Consider the following 22,823-nt stretch of genomic DNA (forward strand, 5'->3'; position numbering starts at 1 on the left):
ATTTTACGCAGTCTTTCTTTTCGTAACCCTGCGTCTTGGTCAGAACAGCTCCCCTGGGCAGAGTACGCCCACAACTCGCTTCCCTCGTCTGCTACCGGTCTATCTCCTTTTCAGAGTAGCCTCGGGTACCAGCCTCCGCTGTTCTCATCTCAGCTCGCCGAGTCCTGCGTCCCCTCCGCTCAGGCTTTTGTCCAGCGTTGCGAGCGCACCTGGAAGGGGGTCAGGTCGGCACTTTGCCGTAATAGGGCGCAGACTGTGAGGGCCGCTAATAAGCGTAGGACCAAGAGTCCTAGATATTGTTGCGGTCAGAGAGTATGGCTCTCCACTCAGAACCTTCCCCTTAAGACAGCTTCTCGCAAGTTGGCCCCGCGGTTCATTGGTCCGTTCCGTATTTCCTAGGTCATTAATCCTGTCGCAGTGCGACTTCTTCTCCCGCGCTATCTTCGTCGCGTTCACCCGGTCTTCCATGTCTCCTGTGTTAAGCCCGTTCTTCGCGCCCCCGCTCGTCCCTCCCCCCCCCCCATCCTTGTCGAGCCGTGGTCATCAGTACCTAGTGGATTGGGAGGGGTACGGTCCTGAGGAGAGGAGTTGGGTTCCCTCTCGGGACGTGCTGGACCGTTCGCTGATCGATGATTTCCTCCGTTGCCGCCAGGTTTCCTCCTCGAGTGCGCCAGGAGGCGCTCGGTGAGTGGGGGGTACTGTCATGTCTTGTTATGTCTGTTCCTGTCCTTTCTCTTCACTCTGTCTCTCTCTGCTGGTCTTTTTAGGTTACCTTCTCTGTCTCTCATTCTTCTCTCATTCTTCAGCTGTTCTACATCTCCCCTAACTTCTACATCTCCCCTAACTAGCTCATTCACTCTTTAGATACATGATAGGTTAATATACATGAAGGGTTTAGATACATGATAGGTTTAGATACTACATGCTGGGTTTAGATACATGATGGGTTTATATACATGATAGGTTTATATACTACATGATGGGTTTATATACATGATGGGTTTAGATACTACATGATGGGTTTATATACTACATGTTGGGTTTATATACATGATAGGTTTATATACATGATGGGTTTAGATACTACATGCTTGGTTTAGATACATGATGGGTTTAGATACTACATGATGGGTTTAGATACTACATGATGGGTGTAGATACATGTTGGGTTTAGATACATGATAGGTTTAGATACTACATGCTGGGTTTAGATACATGATGGGTTTATATACATGATAGGTTTATATACTACATGATGGGTTTATATACATGATGGGTTTAGATACTACATGATGGGTTTATATACTACATGTTGGGTTTATATACATGATAGGTTTATATACATGATGGGTTTAGATACTACATGCTTGGTTTATATACATGATGGGTTTAGATACTACATGATGGGTTTAGATACTACATGATGGGTTTAGATACTACATGATGGGTTTAGATACATGAAGGGTTTAGATACATGATAGGTTTAGATATATGATATATTTAGAATCTACAAATAGGTTTAAATACTACATGATAGGTTTAGATTCTACATGATAGATTTAGATATATGATAGATTTATATATAATAGATTTAGATACATGATACATTTAGATACTACATGATAGATTTAGATATATGATAGATTTAGATATATAATATATTTAGATATATGATAGATTTAGAATCTTCATGATAGGTTTAAATACTACATGATAGGTTTAGATTCTACATGATAGGTTTAGATACTACATGATAGATTTATATATAATAGATTTAGATACATGATACATTTAGATACTACATGATAGATTTAGATATATGATAGATTTAGATATATGATATATTTAGATATATGATAGATTTAGAATCTTCATGATAGGTTTAAATACTACATGATAGGTTTAGATTCTACATGATAGTTTTAGGTACTACATGATAGATTTAGATTCTACATGATGGTTTAGATACTACATGATGGGTTTATATACATGATGGGTTTAGATACTACATGATGGTTTAGATACTACATGATGGGTTTATATACATGATGGGTTTAGATACTACATGATAAGTTTATATACATGATGGGTTTATAAACATGATAGGTTTATATACATGATGGGTTTAGATACTACATGATAAGTTTATATACATGATAGGTTTAGATACATGATAGGTTTAGATACTACATGATAGGTTTAGATACATGATAGGTTTAGATACATGATGGGTTTAGATACGACATGATAGGTTTAGATACTACATGATAGGTTTATATACTACATGATGGGTTTAGATACTACATTATGGGTTTAGATACTACATGAAGGGTTTAGATACTACATGATAGGTTTAGATATTACATGATGGGTTAATATACATGATGGGTTTATATATATGATGGGTTTAGATACTACATGATGGGTTTAGATACATGATAGGTTGAGATACATGATAGGTTTATATACATGATGGGTTTAGATACTACATGCTGGGTTTAGATACATGATAGGTTTATATACATGATGGGTTTAGATACATGATGGGTTTAGATACTACATGATGGGTTTAGATACATGATAGGTTTAGATTCTACATGATGGTTTAGATACTCCATGATGGGTTTATATACATGATGGGTTTAGATACTACATGATGGGTTTAGATACATGAGGGGTTTAGATACATGATGGGTTTAGATACTACATGATACGTTTATATACATGATGGGTTTATATACATGATAGGTTTATATACACGATAGGTTTAGAAACTACATGATGGGTTTAGATACTACATGATAGGTTTAGATACTACATGATAGGTTTATATACTACATGATAGTTTTAGATACTACATGATGGGTTTAGATACTACATGATGGGTTTAGATACTACATGAAGGGTTTAGATACTACATGATAGGTTTATATACATGATGGGTTTAGATACTACATGATAAGTTTATATACATGATAGGTTTATATACATGATGGGTTTAGATACATGATAGGTTTAGATACTACATGATAGGTTTATATACATGATGGGTTTAAATACTACATGATGGCCTTAGATACTACATGATGGGTTTATATACATGATGGGTTTAGATACAAGATGGGTTTAGATACTACATGATAGGTTTAGATACATGATAGGTTTAGATACATGATAGGTTAATATACATGAAGGGTTTAGATACATGATAGGTTTAGATACTACATGATGGGTTTAGATACATGATAGGTTTATATACATGATAGGTTTATATACTACATGATGGGTTTATATACATGATGGGTTTAGATACTACATGACGGGTTTATATACTACATGTTGGGTTTATATACATGATAGGTTTATATACATGATGGGTTTAGATACTACATGCTTGGTTTAGATACATGATGGGTTTAGATACTACATGATGGGTTTAGATACTACATGATGGGTTTAGATACTACATGATGGGTTTAGATACATGTTGGGTTTAGATACATGATAGGTTTAGATACTACATGATGGGTTTAGATACTACATGATGGGTTTAGATACTACATGATGGGTTTAGATACATGATAGGTTTATATACATGATAGGTTTATATACTACATGATGGGTTTATATACATGATGGGTTTAGATACTACATGACGGGTTTATATACTACATGTTGGGTTTATATACATGATAGGTTTATATACATGATGGGTTTAGATACTACATGCTTGGTTTAGATACATGATGGGTTTAGATACTACATGATGGGTTTAGATACTACATGATGGGTTTAGATACTACATGATGGGTTTATATACATGATGGGTTTAGATACATGAAGGGTTTAGATACATGATAGGTTTAGATATATGATATATTTAGAATCTACAAATAGGTTTAAATACTACATGATAGGTTTAGATTCTACATGATAGATTTAGATATATGATAGATTTATATATAATAGATTTAGATACATGATACATTTAGATACTACATGATAGATTTAGATATATGATAGATTTAGATATATGATAGATTTAGAATCTTCATGATAGGTTTAAATACTACATGATAGGTTTAGATTCTACATGATAGGTTTAGATACTACATGTGTCATGTCTTGTTATGTCTGTTCCTGTCCTTTCTCTTCATTCTCTCTCTCTGCTGGTCTTTTTAGGTTACCTTCTCTGTCTCTCATTCCTCAGCTGTTCTACATCTGCCCTAACTAGCTCATTCTCTCTTTCCCCACCTGTTCTCTCTTCCCCCTCTGATTAGGTCTCTATTTCTTTCTCTGTTCCTGCTACTTTCAGTGTCTGATTCTTGTTTGTGTTTTTTGATGCCAGAAGCAAGCTGTCGTCTCGTTTGCTTCCACCTTGTCCTGTCCTGTCGGAGTCTGCATGCATGGCAGGTGCAACCTGCATTATACTACGTTCTTTTGTTCCATTGACTACGTTGGAAGAGGATTTATGCCATTCCTGTTTTTTATTAAAGAACTCTGTTTTCTGTTAAAACCGCGTTTGGGTCTTCACTCAAGTTCATAACAGAAGAATCAGACCACGAATGGACCCAGCGGCTCCGGACCCTTTTCACTCCGCCGTCGAGATCCAGGGAGCGATGCTAGGCAGACACGAGGAGGAATTGTCTGCTGCTCAACATGCCGTTGAGACCCTGGCCGTCCAAGTCTCCGACCTCACAAGACGGGTTCACCAACTCCACCTCGATCCACCGCCCACTTCCAGGGTTTCCGAGTCTCCGGAGCCCAGGATCAACAACCCGCCGTGTTACTCTGGGGAGCCCACTGAGTGCCGCTCATTCCTCACTCAGTGTGATGTGGTGTTCTCTCTCCAGCCCAACACTTACTCCAGGAGCGCAGCCCGCATCGCCTACGTCATTTCTCTCCTTACCGGACGGGCGCGTGAGTGGGGCACGGCAGTCTGGGAGGCGAGGGCTGAGTGTATTAACCAGTATCAGGACTTTAAGGAGGAGATGATACGGGTTTTTGACCGTTCTGTTTTTGGCGAGGAGGCTTCCAGGGCCCTGTCTTCCCTATGTCAGGGGAATAGATCCATAACGGATTATTCTATTGAGTTTCGCACTCTCGCTGCCTCTAGTGACTGGAACGAGCCGGCTTTGCTCGCTCGTTTTCTGGAGGGTCTCCACGTCGAGGTTAAGGATGAGATCCTCTCCCGGGAGGTTCCTTCCAGTCTGGACTCCTTAATAGCTCTCGCTATTCGCATAGAGCGACGGTTTGATCTTCGTCGCCGAGCTCGTGGAAAGGAGCTCACGTTCTCCGTTGCTCCCCTCTCCACATCACTGCCACCTGCCGCATCACTGCCACCCTCCTCCGCCGGCTCGGATGCTGAGCCTATGCAGCTGGGGGTATTCGCATCTCGGCCAAGGAGAGGGAACGGAGAATCACCAATCGCCTCTGTCTCTACTGCGGCTCCGCTGGTCATTTTGTCACCTCATGTCCAGTAAAAGGCCAGAGCTCATCAGTAAGAGGAGGGCTACTGGTGAGCGCAACTACTCAGGCCTCTCCTTCTGGATCACGCACTACCTTTCCGGTCCATCTCCGCTGGCCCGGTTCATCTGCTTCCTGCAGTGCCTTGATAGACTCTGGGGCGGAGGGCTGTTTTATGGACGAGACCTGGGCTCGGGAACATGACATTCCTCTCAGACAGTTAGGGGAGCCCAGGGCCTTGTTCGCTTTAGATGGTAGTTCTCTCCCCAAGATTCAGCGTGAGACGCTGCCTTTAACCCTCACTGTCTCTGGTAATCATAGCGAAACCATTTCTTTTTTAATTTTTCGTTCACCTTTTACACCTGTTGTTTTGGGTCATCCCTGGCTAGTGCGCCATAACCCTTCTATTAATTGGTCTAGTAATACTATCCTATCCTGGAATGTTTCTTGTCATGTAACCTGTTTAATGTCTGCTATCCCTCCTGTTTCCTCTGTCTCTTCTTCACAGGAGGAGCCTGGCGATTTGACAGGGGTGCCGGAGGAGTATCACGATCTGCGCACGGTGTTCAGTCGTTCCAAGGCCACTTCTCTCCCTCCACACCGGTCGTATGACTGTAGTATTGATCTCCTTCCGGGAACTACTCCCCCGGGGTAGATTATACTCTCTGTCGGCTCCCGAACGTAAGGCTCTCGAGGATTATTTGTCGGTTTCGCTCGACGCCGGTACCATAGTCTCCTCCTCCTCCCCCGCCGGCGCGGGGTTCTTTTTTGTTCAGAAGAAGGACGGGTCCCTGCGCCCATGCGTGGATTATCGAGGGCTGAATGACATAACAGTTAAGAATCGTTATCCGCTTCCTCTTATGTCTTCAGCCTTCGAGATCCTGCAGGGAGCCAGGTTTTTCACCAAATTGGACCTTCGTAACGCCTACCATCTCGTGCGCATCAGGGAGGGGGACGAGTGGAAGACGGCGTTTAACACTCCGTTAGGGCACTTTGAATACCGGGTTCTTCCTTTCGGCCTCGTTAACGCTCCAGCTGTCTTTCAGGCACTAGTTAACGACGTCCTGAGAGACATGCTGAACATTTTTGTTTTCGTTTACATGGATGATATCCTGATTTTTTCACCGTCTCTCTCGATTCATGTTCAGCACGTGCGACGCGTCCTCCAGCGCCTTTTGGAGAACTGTCTTTATGTGAAGGCTGAGAGGTGCACTTTTCATGCCGCCTCTGTCCCTTTTCTCGGTTCCGTTATTTCCGCTGAGGGCATTAGGATGGATCCCGCTAAGGTCCAGGCTGTCATTGATTGGCCCGTTCCTAAGTCACGCGTCGAGCTGCAGCGCTTTCTGGGCTTCGCTAATTTCTACCGTCGTTTCATCCGTAATTTCGGTCAGGTGGCAGCTCCTCTCACAGCCCTTACTTCTGTTAAGACGTGCTTTAAGTGGTCCGTTTCCGCCCAGGGAGCTTTTGATCTTCTTAAGAATCGTTTTACATCCGCACCTATTCTTGTTACACCTGACATCTCTAGACAGTTTGTTGTTGAGGTTGACGCGTCAGAGGTGGGCGTGGGAGCCATTCTTTCTCAGCGCTCTCTCTCTGACGGCAAGGTCCATCCTTGCGCGTTTTTCTCTCATCGCTTATCGCCGTCAGAACGTAACTATGATGTTGGTAATCGCGAACTGCTCGCCATCCGCTTAGCCCTAGGCGAATGGCGACAGTGGTTGGAGGGGGCGACCGTTCCTTTTGTCGTTTGGACTGACCATAGGAACCTTGAGTACATCCGTTCAGCCAAACGACTTAATGCGCGTCAGGCTCGTTGGGCTCTGTTTTTCGCTCGTTTCGAGTTTGTTATTTCTTATCGTCCGGGCTCAAAAAACACCAAACCTGATGCTTTATCTCGTCTCTTCAGTTCTTCTGAGGTCTCCACCGACCCCGATGGGATTCTCCCTGAGGGGCGTGTTGTCGGGTTGACTGTCTGGGGAATTGAGAGGCAGGTAAAGCAAGCACTCGCTCACACTCCGTCGCCGCGAGCTTGTCCTAGGAACCTTCTGTTCGTTCCCGTTCCTACTCGTCCGGCCGTTCTTCAGTGGGCCCACTCTGCCAAGTTAGCCGGCCACCCCGGCCTTCGGGGTACGCTCGCTTCCATTCGCCAGCGTTTCTGGTGGCCCACTCGGGAACGTGACGCGTCGATTTGTCGCCGCTTGTTCGGTCTGCGCGCAGACTAAATCTGGGAACTCTCCTCCTGCCGGCCGTCTCAGACCGCTTCCCATTCCCTCTCGACCGTGGTCTCACATCGCTTTAGATTTTATCACCGGACTGCCTTCATCAGCGGGGAAGACAGTTATTCTTACGGTTGTCGATAGATTCTCTAAGGCGGCTCATTTCATTCCTCTCGATAAGCTACCTTCTGCTAAGGAGACGGCACAGATCATTATCGAGAATGTTTTCCGAATTCATGGCCTTCCGTCTGACGTCGTTTCCGACAGAGGCCCGCAGTTCACGTCTCAATTTTGGAGGGAGTTTTGCCGTTTGATTGGGGCTTCCGTCAGTCTCTCGTCCGGCTTTCATCCCCAGTCTAACGGTCAAGCCGAACGGGCCAATCAGACTGTTGGTCGCATTTTACGCAGTCTTTCTTTTCGTAACCCTGCGTCTTGGTCAGAACAGCTCCCTGGGCAGAGTACGCCCACAACTCGCTTCCCTCGTCTGCTACCGGTCTATCCCCTTTTCAGTGTAGCCTCGGGTACCAGCCTCCGCTGTTCTCATCTCAGCTCGCCGAGTCCTGCGTCCCCTCCGCTCAGGCTTTTGTCCAGCGTTGCGAGCGCACCTGGAAGGGGGTCAGGTCGGCACTTTGCCGTAATAGGGCGCAGACTGTGAGGGCCGCTAATAAGCGTAGGACCAAGAGTCCTAGATATTGTTGCGGTCAGAGAGTATGGCTCTCCACTCAGAACCTTCCCCTTAAGACAGCTTCTCGCAAGTTGGCCCCGCGGTTCATTGGTCCGTTCCGTATTTCCCAGGTCATTAATCCTGTCGCAGTGCGACTTCTTCTCCCGCGCTATCTTCGTCGCGTTCACCCGGTCTTCCATGTCTCCTGTGTTAAGCCCGTTCTTCGCGCCCCCGCTCGTCCCCCCCCCATCCTTGTCGAGGCGCACCCATCTACAGGGTTCGTAAGATTTTGGACATGCGCCCTCGGGGCCGTGGTCATCAGTACCTAGTGGATTGGGAGGGGTACGGTCCTGAGGAGAGGAGTTGGGTTCCCTCTCGGGACGTGCTGGACCGTTCGCTGATCGATGATTTCCTCCGTTGCCGCCAGGTTTCCTCCTCGAGTGCGCCAGGAGGCGCTCGGTGAGTGGGGGGTACTGTCATGTCTTGTTATGTCTGTTCCTGTCCTTTCTCTTCATTCTCTCTCTCTGCTGGTCTTTTTAGGTTACCTTCTCTGTCTCTCATTCCTCAGCTGTTCTACATCTGCCCTAACTAGCTCATTCTCTCTTTCCCCACCTGTTCTCTCTTCCCCCTCTGATTAGGTCTCTATTTCTTTCTCTGTTCCTGCTACTTTCAGTGTCTGATTCTTGTTTGTGTTTTTTGATGCCAGAAGCAAGCTGTCGTCTCGTTTGCTTCCACCTTGTCCTGTCCTGTCGGAGTCTGCATGCATGGCAGGTGCAACCTGCATTATACTACGTTCTTTTGTTCCATTGACTACGTTGGAAGAGGATTTATGCCATTCCTGTTTTTTATTAAAGAACTCTGTTTTCTGTTAAAACCGCGTTTGGGTCTTCACTCAAGTTCATAACAACATGATAGATTTATATATAATAGATTTAGATACATGATACATTTAGATACTACATGATAGATTTAGATATATGATAGATTTAGATATATGAAATATTTAGATATATGATAGATTTAGAATCTTCATGATAGGTTTAAATACTACATGATAGGTTTAGATTCTACATGAAAGTTTTAGGTACTACATGATAGATTTAGATTCTACATGATGGTTTAGATACTACATGATGGGTTTATATACATGATGGGTTTAGATACTACATGATGGTTTAGATACTACATGATGGGTTTATATACATGATGGGTTTAGATACTACATGATAAGTTTATATACATGATGGGTTTATAAACATGATAGGTTTATATACATGATGGGTTTAGATACTACATGATAAGTTTATATACATGATGGGTTTAGATACATGATAGGTTTAGATACATGATGGGTTTAGATACGACATGATGGGTTTAGATACTACATTATGGGTTTAGATACTACATGATAGGTTTAGATACTACATGATGGGTTTAGATACATGATAGGTTTAGATACATGATAGGTTTAGATACATGATGGGTTTAGATACATGATGGGTTTAGATACTACATGATGGGTTTAGATACATGATAGGTTTAGATACATGATAGATTTATATACATGATGGGTTTAGATACATGATGGGTTTATAGACATGATAGGTTTAGATATATGATAGATTTAGATACATGATAGATTTAGATATATGATAGATTTAGATATATGATAGATTTAGATATATGATAGATTTAGAATCTACATGATAGGTTTAAATACTACATGATAGGTTTAGAATCTACATGATAGATTTAGATATATGATAGATTAAGATACATGATAGATTTAGATAAATGATAGATTTATATATAATAGATTTAGATACATGATACATTTAGATACTACATGATAGATTTAGATATATGATAGATTTAGATATATGATAGATTTAGATATATGATAGATTTAGAATCTTCATGATAGGTTTAAATACTACATGATAGGTTTAGATACTACATGATAGATTTAGATTCTACATGATGGTTTAGATACTACATGATGGGTTTATATACATGATGGGTTTAGTTACATGATAGATTTCGATACATGATAGGTTTATATACATGATGGCTTTAGATACTACATGATGGGTTTATATACATGATGGGTTAAGATACTACATGATAGGCTTATATACATGATAGATTTAGATACATGATGGGTTTATATACTACATGATGGGTTTATATACTACATGATGGGTTTAGATACGACATGATAGGTTTATATACTACATGATAGGTTTATATACTACATGATAGGTTTAGATACTACATGATGGGTTTAGATACTACATGATGGGTTTATATACTACATGATAGGTTTATATACTACATGATAGGTTTAGATACTACATGATGGGTTTAGATACTACATGATGGGTTTAGATACTACATGATAGGTTTAGATATTACATGATTGGTTTATATACATGATAGGTTTAGATACATGATAGGTTTATATATATGATAGGTTTAGATACATGATGGGTATAGATACATGATAGGTTTAGATACATGATAGGTTTATATACATGGTAGGTTTATATACATGATGGGTTTAGATACTACATGATGGGTTTAGATACATGATGGGTTTAGATACTACATGATGGGTTTAGATACATGTTGGGTTTAGATACATGATAGGTTTAGATACTACATGATAGGTTTAGATACTACATGATGGGTTTAGATACTACATGATGGGTTTAGATACTACATGATAGGTTTAGATATTACATGATTGGTTTATATACATGATAGGTTTAGATACATGATAGGTTTATATATATGATAGGTTTAGATACATGATGGGTTTAGATACATGATAGGTTTAGATACATGATAGGTTTATATACATGGTAGGTTTATATACATGATGGGTTTAGATACTACATGATGGGTTTAGATACTACATGATGGGTTTATATACATGATGGGTTTAGATACATGATGGGTTTAGATACTACATGATGGGTTTAGATACATGATAGGTTTATATACATGATGGGTTTAGATACTACATGATGGGTTTATATACATGATGGGTTTAGATACATGATGGGTTTATATACATGATGGGTTTAGATACTACATGATGGGTTTAGATACTACATGATGGGTTTAGATACATGATAGGTTTAGATACTACATGATGGGTTTATATACATGATGGGTTTAGATACTACATGATGGGTTTAGATACATGATGGGTTTATATACATGATGGGTTTAGATACTACATGATGGGTTTAGATACATGATGGGTTTATATACATGATGGGTTTAGATACTACATGATGGGTTTAGATACATGATGGGTTTATATACATGATGGGTTTAGATACTACATGATGGGTTTGGATACATGATGGGTTTAGATACATGATAGATTTAGATATATGATAGATTTAGATATATGATAGATTTAGAATCTACATGATAGGTTTAAATACTACATGATAGGTTTAGATTCTACATGATAGATTTAGATATATGATAGATTTAGATACATGATAGATTTAGATACATGATATATTTAGATATATGATAGATTTATATATAATAGATTTAGATACATGATACATTTAGATACTACATGATAGATTTAGATATATGATAGATTTAGATATATGATAGATTTAGATACATGATAAATTTAGATATATGATAGATTTAGAATCTTCATGATAGGTTTAAATACTACATGATAGGTTTAGATTCTACATGATAGGTTTAGATACTACATGATAGATTTAGATTCTACATGATGGGTTTATATACATGATGGGTTTAGATACATGATGGGTTTAGATACTACATGATGGGTTTATATACTTGATAGGTTTATATACATGATGGGTTTATATACATGATGGGTTTATATACATGATGGGTTTAGATACATGATAGGTTTATATACACTATGGGTTTAGATACTACATGATGGGATTAGATACTACATGATAGGTTTAGATACATGATAGATTTATATACATGATGGGTTTGGATACATGATGGGTTTAGATACATGATAGATTTAGATATATGATAGATTTAGATACATGATAGATTTAGATATATGATAGATTTAGAATCTACATGATAGGTTTAAATACTACATGATAGGTTTAGATTCTACATGATAGATTTAGATATATGATAGATTTAGATACATGCTAGATTTAGATATATGATAGATTTATATATAATAGATTTAGATACATGATACATTTAGATACTACATGATAGATTTAGATATATGATAGATTTAGATATATGATAGATTTAGATACATGATAGATTTAGATATATGATAGATTTAGAATCTACATGATAGGTTTAAATACTACATGATAGGTTTAGATTCTACATGATAGATTTAGATATATGATAGATTTAGATACATGATAGATTTAGATATATGATAGATTTATATATAATAGATTTAGATACATGATACATTTAGATACTACATGATAGATTTAGATATATGATAGATTTAGATATATGATAGATTTAGATACATGATATATTTAGATATATGATAGATTTAGAATCTTCATGATAGGTTTAAATACTACATGATAGGTTTAGATTCTACATGATGGGTTTATAAACATGATGGGTTTAGATACATGATATGTTTAGATACATGATGGGTTTAGATACATGATGGGTTTATATACTACATGATAGATTTATATTCTACATGATGGGTTTAGATACTACATGATGGGTTTATATACATGATGGATTTAGATAATATATGATTGGTTTAGATACTACATGATGGGTTTATATACATGATGGGTTTAGATACATGATAGGTTTATATACATGATGGGTTTAGATACATGATGGGTTTATATACTACATGATAGATTTATATTCTACATGATGGGTTTAGATACATGATAGGTTTAGATACATGATAGGTTTAGATACTACATGATGGGTTTAGATACTACATGATAGGTTTAGATACTACATGATAGGTTTAGATACATGATAGGTTTATATACATGATAGGTTTATATACATGATGGGTTTAGATACTACATGATGGGTTTAGATACTACATGATAGGTTTAGATACATGATAGGTTTAGATACATGATAGGTTTATATACATGGTAGGTTTATATACATGATGGGTTTAGATACTACATGATGGGTTTAGATACATGATGGGTTTAGATACTACATGATGGGTTTAGATACATGTTGGGTTTAGATACATGATAGGTTTAGATACTACATGATAGGTTTAGATACTACATGATAGTTTTAGATACTACATGTTGGGTTTAGATACTACATGATAGGTTTAGATACTACTTGATAGGTTTAGATACATGATGGGTTTATATATACATTATAGATTTAGATACTACATGATAGGTTTAGATACTACTTGATAGGTTTAGATTCATGATGGTTTGATATACATGATGGGTTTTGATACTTGATAAGTTTAGATACTACATGATAGGTTTATATACATGATAGGTTTAGATACATGATGGGTTTAGATACTACATGATAGGTTTAGATACATGATAGATGTAGATATATGATAGATTTAGAATCTACATGATAGGTTTAAATACTACATGATAGGTTTAGATTCTACATGATTGGTTTAGAATTTACTTGATGGGTTTAGATACTACATGATAGGTTTGATACTACATGATGGGTTTATATACATGATAGGTTTAGATACTAAATTCTAGGTTTAGATACATGATAGGTTTAGATACTACATGATAGGTTTAGATACATGATAGATTTAGATATATGATAGATTTAGAATCTACATGATAGGTTTAGATACATGATAGGCTTAGATACTACACTTGATACTTAAATCTGTCCTATACAGATAGGACAGATTTAACAACCTGGACTACAAATGAAAGGTTATAGCATAGGTCAATATACAAATGAAAGGTTATAGCATAGGTCAATATACAAATGAAATGTTATAGCATAGGTCAATATACAAATGAAAGGTTCTAGCATAGGTCAATATACAAATGAAGGTCAATATACAAATGAAAGGTTTTAGCATAGGTCAATATACAAATGAAGGTCAATATACAAATGAAAGGTTTTATACTAGGTTTGATACTACATGATGGGTTTAGATACTAAATTCTAGGTTTAGATACATGATAGGTTTAGATACTACATGATAGGTTTAGATACATGACAGGCTTAGATACTACACTTGATACAGATAGGACAGATTTAACAACCTGGACTACAAATGAAAGATTATAGCATAGGTCAATATACAAATGAAGGTCAATATACAAATGAAATGTTATAGCATAGGTCAATATACAAATGAAGGTCAATATACAAATGAAATGTTATAGCATAGGTCAATATACAAATGAAAGGTTATATCATAGGTCAATATACAAATGAAGGTCAATATACAAATGAAAGGTTATAGCATAGGTCAATATACTAATGAAAGGTTATAGCATAGGTCAATATACAAATGAAGGTCAATATGCAAATGAAAGGTTTTAGCATAGGTCAATATACAAATGAAGGTCAATATACAAATGAAAGGTTATATACTAGGTTTGATACTACATGATGGGTTTAGATACTAAATTCTAGGTTTAGATACATGATAGGTTTAGATACTACATGATAGGTTTAGATACATGATAGATTTAGATATATGATAGATTTAGAATCTACATGATAGGTTTAGATACATGATAGGCTTAGATACTACACTTGATACTTAAATCTGTCCTATACAGATAGGACAAATTTAACAACCTGGACTACAAATGAAAGATTATAGCATAGGTCAATATAGAAATGAAGGTCAATATACAAATGAAATGTTATAGCATAGGTCAATATACAAATGAAGGTCAATATACAAATGAAAGGTTATAGCATAGGTCAATATACAAATGAAAGTTTATAGCATAGGTCAATATACAAATGAATGGTTATAGCATGGGTCAATATACAAATGAAAGGTTATAGCATAGGTCAATATACAAATGAAGGTCAATATACAAATTTGAGTAATCAATGTTCTTTTACATATATTTTTTAAATTGAACCTTTATTTAACTGGGCAAGTCAGTTAAGAACAAATTCTCATTTACAATGACGGCCTACACCGGCCAAACACGGACGACGCTGGGCCAATTGTGTGCCGCCCTGTGGGACTCCCAATCATTGCCTTTTGTGATCCAGCCTGGATCACAACCGGAGAGTTTTGCAACTGAAACGAGAGTTTATTCTGTTCAAATTCAGGTAGATGCTTGATTTTTGTTATGTTTGCTTCCGTTTAAAACCTCTTTCTCTACAGATTGGTGTCCCACCCGCAGGACAGTTGAGCTAATGTGATTAGCATGAGGTTGTAAGTAACAAGAAGATTTCCCAGGACATAGACGTATCTAATATCTAATATAACTCTTGTTAATCTAACTACACTGTCAAATTTACAGTAGCTATGACAGTTAAATAATACCATGCTATTGTTTGAGGAGAGTGCAGTTATGAACTTGAAAAGTTATTAATTAACCAATTAGGCACGTTTGGGAAGTCTTGATACAACCTTTTGAACAGAAATGCAATGGTTCATTGGATCAGTCTAAAATATTGTGCACACGCTGCTGCCATCTAGTGGCCAAAATCTAAAATGCACCTGGGCTGGAATAATACATCATGGTCTTTCTCTTGCATTTCAAAGATGATGGTGCAAAATTCAAAAGGCACTCGCACATCTGAGCAATCTTATTTGCAGGTGCATGGCAACAGTATCGGCCTCACGGCCAGGAGCTCTGGAGAAGGCTGTGAGGCCGAGACGTAATTAAAGATCAGTGGGTCCTGAGCTACAGGCAGTTAGATTTGGGTCCTGAGCTACAGGCAGTTAGATTTGGGTCCTGAGCTACAGGCAGTTAGATGTGGGTCCTGAGCTACAGGCAGTTAGATTTGGGTCCTGAGCTACAGACAGTTAGATGTGGGTCCTGAGCTACAGACAGTTAGATTTGGGTCCTGAGCTACAGACAGTTAGATGTGGGTCCTGAGCTACAGGCAGTTAGATTTGGGTCCTGAGCTACAGGCAGTTAGATTTGGGTCCTGAGCTACAGGCAGTTAGATTTGGGTCCTGAGCTACAGGCAGTTAGATTTGGGTCCTGAGCTACAGACAGTTAGATTTGGGTCCTGAGCTACAGACAGTTAGATTTGGGTCCTGAGCTACAGGCAGTTAGATTTGGGTCCTGAGCTACAGGCAGTTAGATTTGGGTCCTGAGCTACAGGCAGTTAGATTTGGGTCCTGAGCTACAGGCAGTTAGATTTGGGTCCTGAGCTACAGACAGTTAGATTTGGGTCCTGAGCTACAGACAGTTAGATTTGGGTCCTGAGCTACAGGCAGTTAGATTTGGGTCCTGAGCTACAGGCAGTTAGATTTGGGTCCTGAGCTACATGCAGTTAGATTTGGGTCCTGAGCTACAGGCAGTTAGATTTGGGTCCTGAGCTACAGGCAGTTAGATTTGGGTCCTGAGCTACAGGCAGTTAGATTTGGGGATGTCATTTTTAGGCGATTATTGGAACAAAGGGTCTGCAACTGAATCGGCGGAATGAAAATACCCCTGATTAGTACTAGACTCATAATCTGATCCTTTGATTGGGTGAACAACATATATATTCATGCTGCAAAAACTCTGATAGGTTGGAGTTTATGAAGATGTCATAATTACTGTGTAAGTCAATGGAATGGGGTGAGAACTAAGAGCCTCCTAGGTTTGTTATTGAAGTCAATGTACCCAGAGGAGGATGGAAGCTAGCTGTCCTCCGACTACACCATGGTGCTACCCTACAGAGTGCTGTTGAGGCTACTGTAGACCATTACAAAACAGTCTGTTTTAATCAATTATCTGCTGACCTGAATATATTCAGTATAGTTTTATCTAAAAAGGATATATTTTTTAATGTTTCACTATTTACATTTTTATGAAATTCAATGAGGCTGATGCTCCTCCCCTTCTTCCTCTGTGAAGCCTCGCTGACCATCAGTGACATTACGTCATTCCCAACACCATTCCGGAAGGCTCCGTACACCCCCAGGGCTCCAAGGTCTCCAAGGTGACAGGTGTACCGGTGTTCTAGGAGCAGCTTGGTGATCCCATCTCTCCTGGAAGTTGTGTGTATTATGCCGGGTCAACACGGCCAGGGTGAGATTCTACCTCTCTGACACGCACGCATGCACACACATTCACACCACACACGGTGTTAATAGAGATCATCCTGCCTCCGAGACAGGAGGCAGGAGACAGGAGACAGGAGGCAGGAGGCAGGAGGCAGGAGACAGGAGACAGGAGACAGGAAACAGGAGACAGGAGACAGGAGGCAGGAGACAGGAGACAGGAGGCAGGAGACAGGAGGCAGGAGACAGGAGGCAGGAGACAGGAGGCAGGAGACAGGAGGCAGGAGACAGGAGACAGGAGGCAGGAGACAGGAGGCAGGAGGCAGGAGACAGGAGACAGGAGGCAGGAGACAGGAGGCAGGAGACAGGAGACAGGAGACAGGAGACAGGAGACAGGAGACAGGAGGCAGGAGACAGGAGGCAGGAGACAGGAGGCAGGAGGCAGGAGACAGGAGACAGGAGGCAGGAGACAGGAGGCAGGAGGCAGGAGACAGGAGACAGGAGGCAGGAGGCAGGAGACAGGAGACAGGAGGCAGGAGGCAGGAGACAGGAGGCAGGAGGCAGGAGGCAGGAGACAGGAAACAGGAGACAGGAGACAGGAGGCAGGAGGCAGGAGGCAGGAGACAGGAAGCAGGAGGCAGGAGACAGGAGACAGGAGGCAGGAGGCAGGAGACAGGAGGCAGGAGGCAGGAGGCAGGAGGCAGGAGGCAGGAGACAGGAGACAGGAGGCAGGAGGCAGGAGACAGGAGACAGGAGGCAGGAGGCAGGAGGCAGGAGGGAGGAGGGAGGAGGCAGGAGACAAAAGACAGGAGGCAGGAGACAGGAGGCAGGAGACAGGAGAAGGGAGACAGGAGGCAAGAGGCTGGAGACAGGAGACAGGAGGCAGGAGGCAGGAGGGAGGAGGCAGGAGACAAAAGACAGGAGGCAGGAGACAGGAGACAGGAGGAAGTAGGCAGGAGACAGAAGGCAGGAGACAGGAGGCAGGAGACAGGAGGCAGGAGACAGGACAGGAGGCAGGAGGGAGGAGGGTGGAGGCAGGAGACAAAAGACAGGAGGCAGGAGACAGGAGGCAGGAGACAGGAGACAGGAGACAGGAGGCAAGAGCCTGGAGACAGGAGACAGGAGGCAGGAGGCAGGAGGGAGGAGGCAGGAGACAAAAGACAGGAGGCAGGAGACAGGTGACAGGAGGCAGGAGGCAGGAGACAGAAGGCAGGAGACAGGAGGCAGGAGGCAGGAGACAAAAGACAGGAGGCAGGAGGAAGAAGACAGGATGCAGGAGACAGGTGGGAGGAGGCAGGAGACAGGAGGCAGGAGACAGAAGGCAGGAGACAGGAGACAGGAGGCAGGAGACAGAAGGCAGGAGACAGGAGACAGGAGACAGGAGGCAGGAGACAGGAGGCAGGAGACAGGAGGCAGGAGGCAGGAGGCAGGAGGCAGGAGACAGGAGACAGGAGGCAGGAGACAGGAGACAGGAGGCAGGAGGCAGGAGGGAGGAGGGAGGAGGCAGGAGACAAAAGACAGGAGGCAGGAGACAGGAGGCAGGAGACAGGAGAAGGGAGACAGGAGGCAGGAGGCTGGAGACAGGAGACAGGAGGCAGGAGGCAGGAGGGAGGAGGCAGGAGACAAAAGACAGGAGGCAGGAGACAGGAGACAGGAGGAAGGAGGCAGGAGACAGAAGGCAGGAGACAGGAGGCAGGAGACAGGAGGCAGGAGACAGGACAGGAGGCAGGAGGGAGGAGGGAGGAGGCAGGAGACAAAAGACAGGAGGCAGGAGACAGGAGGCAGGAGACAGGAGACAGGAGACAGGAGGCAAGAGGCTGGAGACAGGAGACAGGAGGCAGGAGGCAGGAGGGAGGAGGCAGGAGACAAAAGACAGGAGGCAGGAGACAGGTGACAGGAGGCAGGAGGCAGGAGACAGAAGGCGGGAGACAGGAGGCAGGAGGCAGGAGACAAAAGACAGGAGGCAGGAGGAAGAAGACAGGATGCAGGAGACAGGTGGGAGGAGGTAGGAGACAGGAGGCAGGAGACAGAAGGCAGGAGACAGGAGACAGGAGGCAGGAGACAGAAGGCAGGAGACAGGAGACAGGAGACAGGAGACAGGAGACAGGAGGCAGGAGACAGGAGGCAGGAGACAGGAGGCAGGAGGCAGGAGACAGGAGACAGGAGGCAGGAGACAGGAGACAGGAGGCAGGAGACAGGAGGCAGGAGACAGGAGACAGGAGGCAGGAGACAGGAGGCAGGAGACAGGAGACAGGAGGCAGGAGACAGGAGGAAGGAGACAGGATGCAGGAGACAGGAGACAGGAGACAGGAGGCAGGAGACAGGAGACAGGAGGCAGGAGGCAGGAGACAGGAGACAGGAGGCAGGAGACAGGAGACAGGAGGCAGGAGACAGGAGGCAGGAGACAGGAGACAGGAGGCAGGAGACAGGAGGCAGGAGACAGGAGACAGGAGACAGGAGGCAGGAGACAGGAGACAGGAGGCAGGAGACAGGAGGAAGGAGACAGGATGCAGGAGACAGGATGCAGGAGACAGGAGGCAGGAGACAGGAGACAGGAGGCAGGAGACAGGAGACAGGAGGCAGGAGACAGGAGGCAGGAGACAGGAGGCAGGAGGCAGGAGACAGGAGACAGAAGGCAGGAGACAGGAGACAGGAGACAGGCATGTACTGAAGTGTTTAATAAATAACAGCATCATCATCAACAACAACAAAAAGTTGAATTCATGATGTACAGGCCTTCGGATGGTATTCAGACTCCTTGACTTCTTCCACATTTTGTTACTTTACAGCCTTACACTAAAATGGATTAAATAGTTTTCCTGACGCTTGGCATTCAGGCCAAAGACTTCAATCTCGGTTTCATCAGACCAGAGGATCTTGTTTCTCATGGTCTGAGAGTCTTTAGGTGCCTTTTGGCAAACTCCAAGCGGGCTGTCATGTGCCTTATACTGAGGAGCTGCTTCCGTCTGACCACTCTACCATAAAGGCCTGATTGGTGAGTGCTGCAGAGATTTACTTATGTAAATAAGGTATTTCTGTTGTGAATTTTAATACATTTGCAAAAATGTCTACAAACCTGTTTTCACTTTGTCATTATGGGGTATTGTGTGTAGTTAGATGAGCAATTTATTTTATTTGATTAATTTTTTGAATAAGGCTGTAACGTAAGAAAATTTTGAAAATTCATGGGGTCTGAATAGTTACCGAAGGCACTGTATATATACACTTATTTAATATATATTCGACTGTATAAACTATAAATATGACATGCAGTCCTCATAAGTTAGAAGAACCAGAAATCTGACTGAGGTAGGGAGAGGGGAAGGGGCTGGTCGGATACAGGTGAGTGTGTCTGTGTGTGGGAGTGTGTCTGTGTGTGGGAGTGTGTCTGTGTGTGGGAGTGTGTCTGTGTGTGGGAGTGTGTCTGTGTGTGGGAGTGTGTCTGTGTACATCTGTAGTGGCTGTTTCATGGTTGCTTACGTGTCTGACTGTGCAATCGGTGTGTGTGTGTGTGTGTGTGTGTGTATATGGGTCCATAGTCCTAGGGGTGAGAGGTCAGTGCCTCCAGGACTTGCGGCTGAGGACACACACACACGCTGCGTTGATGCGTATCAACCTCCACGCCGTCTGCTCCTTGGACTTGGTGAGCGCGCGCACGTACGTGTGCGTGTTGGTGCAGTACGAGTTCCAGTGACGGCTGTCGATGCCGCGGCACCCTGCTTTAGAAATGCCTCCACTGGCCCCTCCCCCAGCCCCAGCTCCGCCCCCTGGGGGTGTGGCCACGCGGCAGGTGGTCTCGTAGAAGAACTGTCTCTTGCGGACGTTGTCTATCTTCACCTCTGGCAGAACCTCCACCTCGTTGCCGGCGATGTCTGTGGCCTTGGTCAGGTTCCCCAACCACACGCTGATGCTGTCGCACACGGAGTATTCCCCCCTGTGCATGGGCTGCCCCCCCGCTCTCCGCCTCACCCTCACTCCCCCATCCCTCACCCCTTCCTCCTCCTCCCCTGTCTCCCCTCCCAGGGTGTGGTGAGAGGGGGGTACGTCGCTGAAGACGACGCGTGATGAGGTGCGGTACTTCCGCTTGCTGAACAGTTTGGGGTCCACCTCAGGGATGGAGGGGGAGGAGTCTGTCTCAGAGTGGCCCAGGGAAGAACTCCTGTCCTGGGGTAGAGAGGTTGGTCTGTGGGCCTGTCTGGTCCGGCTGGGTCTCTGCTGAGTATCCCTGTCTGCTGCTGGCTGCTCCTGCTGAGGTGACACTGACAGGCGGGCCGTCCTCTGTAGTTCTGATCTGCCATTGGCTGCTGTGTGGTGTTCTGCTCTGCCATTGGCTGATGTGTGCTGTTCTGCTCTGCCATTGGCTGCTGTGTGGTGTTCTGCACTGTGGTTGGCAGCCACCGGGCCCAGGGCCCCTTCCATGTTCAGTACAGCCTGGATGCCAATGAGCAGGAGCACCAACAGCAACGACCTCATGGGCACACGTCCTGTCAACAACAACACACGTCAGGTCAACAACAACACACGATCTGTCAACAACAACACACGTCCTGTAAACAACAACACACGTCCTGTCAACAACAACACACGTCCTGTCAACAACAACACACGTCCTGTCAACAAAAACACACGTCCTGTAAACAACAACACACGTCCTGTAAACAACAACACATGTCCTGTCAACAACAACACACGTCCTGTCAACAACAACAAACGTCCTGTAAACAACAACACACGTCCTGTCAACAACAACACACGTCAAGTCAACAACAACACACGTCAGGTCAACAACAACACACATCATGTCAACAACAACACATGTCCTGTCAACAACAACACACGTCATGTCAACAACCACACTCGTCATGTCAACAACAACACTCGTCCTGTCAACAACACACATTCTGTAAACAATAGCAACACAAGACCTGTCAACAACAACACACTCTGTCAACCCCAACACACCCTGTCAACAACAACACACGTCCTGTCAACAACAACACACATCCTGTAAACAACAACAACACAAGACCTGTCAACAACAACACCTGATCTGTTAACAACACATGTCCTGTCAACAACAACACACCCTGTCAACAACAACACACGTCCTGTCAACAACAACACACGATCTGTCAACAACAACACATGTCCACAACACACATCCTGTAAACAATAGCAACACAAAACCTGTCAACAACAACATTCCCTGTTAACAACAACACACCCTGTCAACAACAACACATGTCCTGTAAACAACAACACACGTCCTGTCACAATAGCA

The 22,823-nt window shown here is 42.7% G+C and overlaps 1 protein-coding gene across 2 annotated transcripts in view; it reads right to left on the reverse strand.

Moving 5' to 3' along the window:
• Positions 1–20,211: 20,211 nt before the first annotated feature.
• Positions 20,212–22,823, reverse strand: part of LOC135527496 (nerve growth factor-like) — a 113,411-nt gene continuing 110,799 nt past the window's right edge. For both annotated transcript variants that reach the window (XM_064956001.1, XM_064956000.1), the window contains exon 2: positions 20,212–22,026. In XM_064956001.1, the coding sequence (XP_064812073.1) occupies positions 21,098–22,015 (918 nt within the window). In that variant the 5' untranslated portion in view covers positions 22,016–22,026 and the 3' untranslated portion in view covers positions 20,212–21,097. The remainder of the gene's footprint in view (positions 22,027–22,823) is intronic.

Source organism: Oncorhynchus masou, chromosome 33 (assembly GCF_036934945.1).
Source record: "Oncorhynchus masou masou isolate Uvic2021 chromosome 33, UVic_Omas_1.1, whole genome shotgun sequence".
NCBI classification, from domain to species: Eukaryota; Metazoa; Chordata; class Actinopteri; order Salmoniformes; family Salmonidae; genus Oncorhynchus; species Oncorhynchus masou.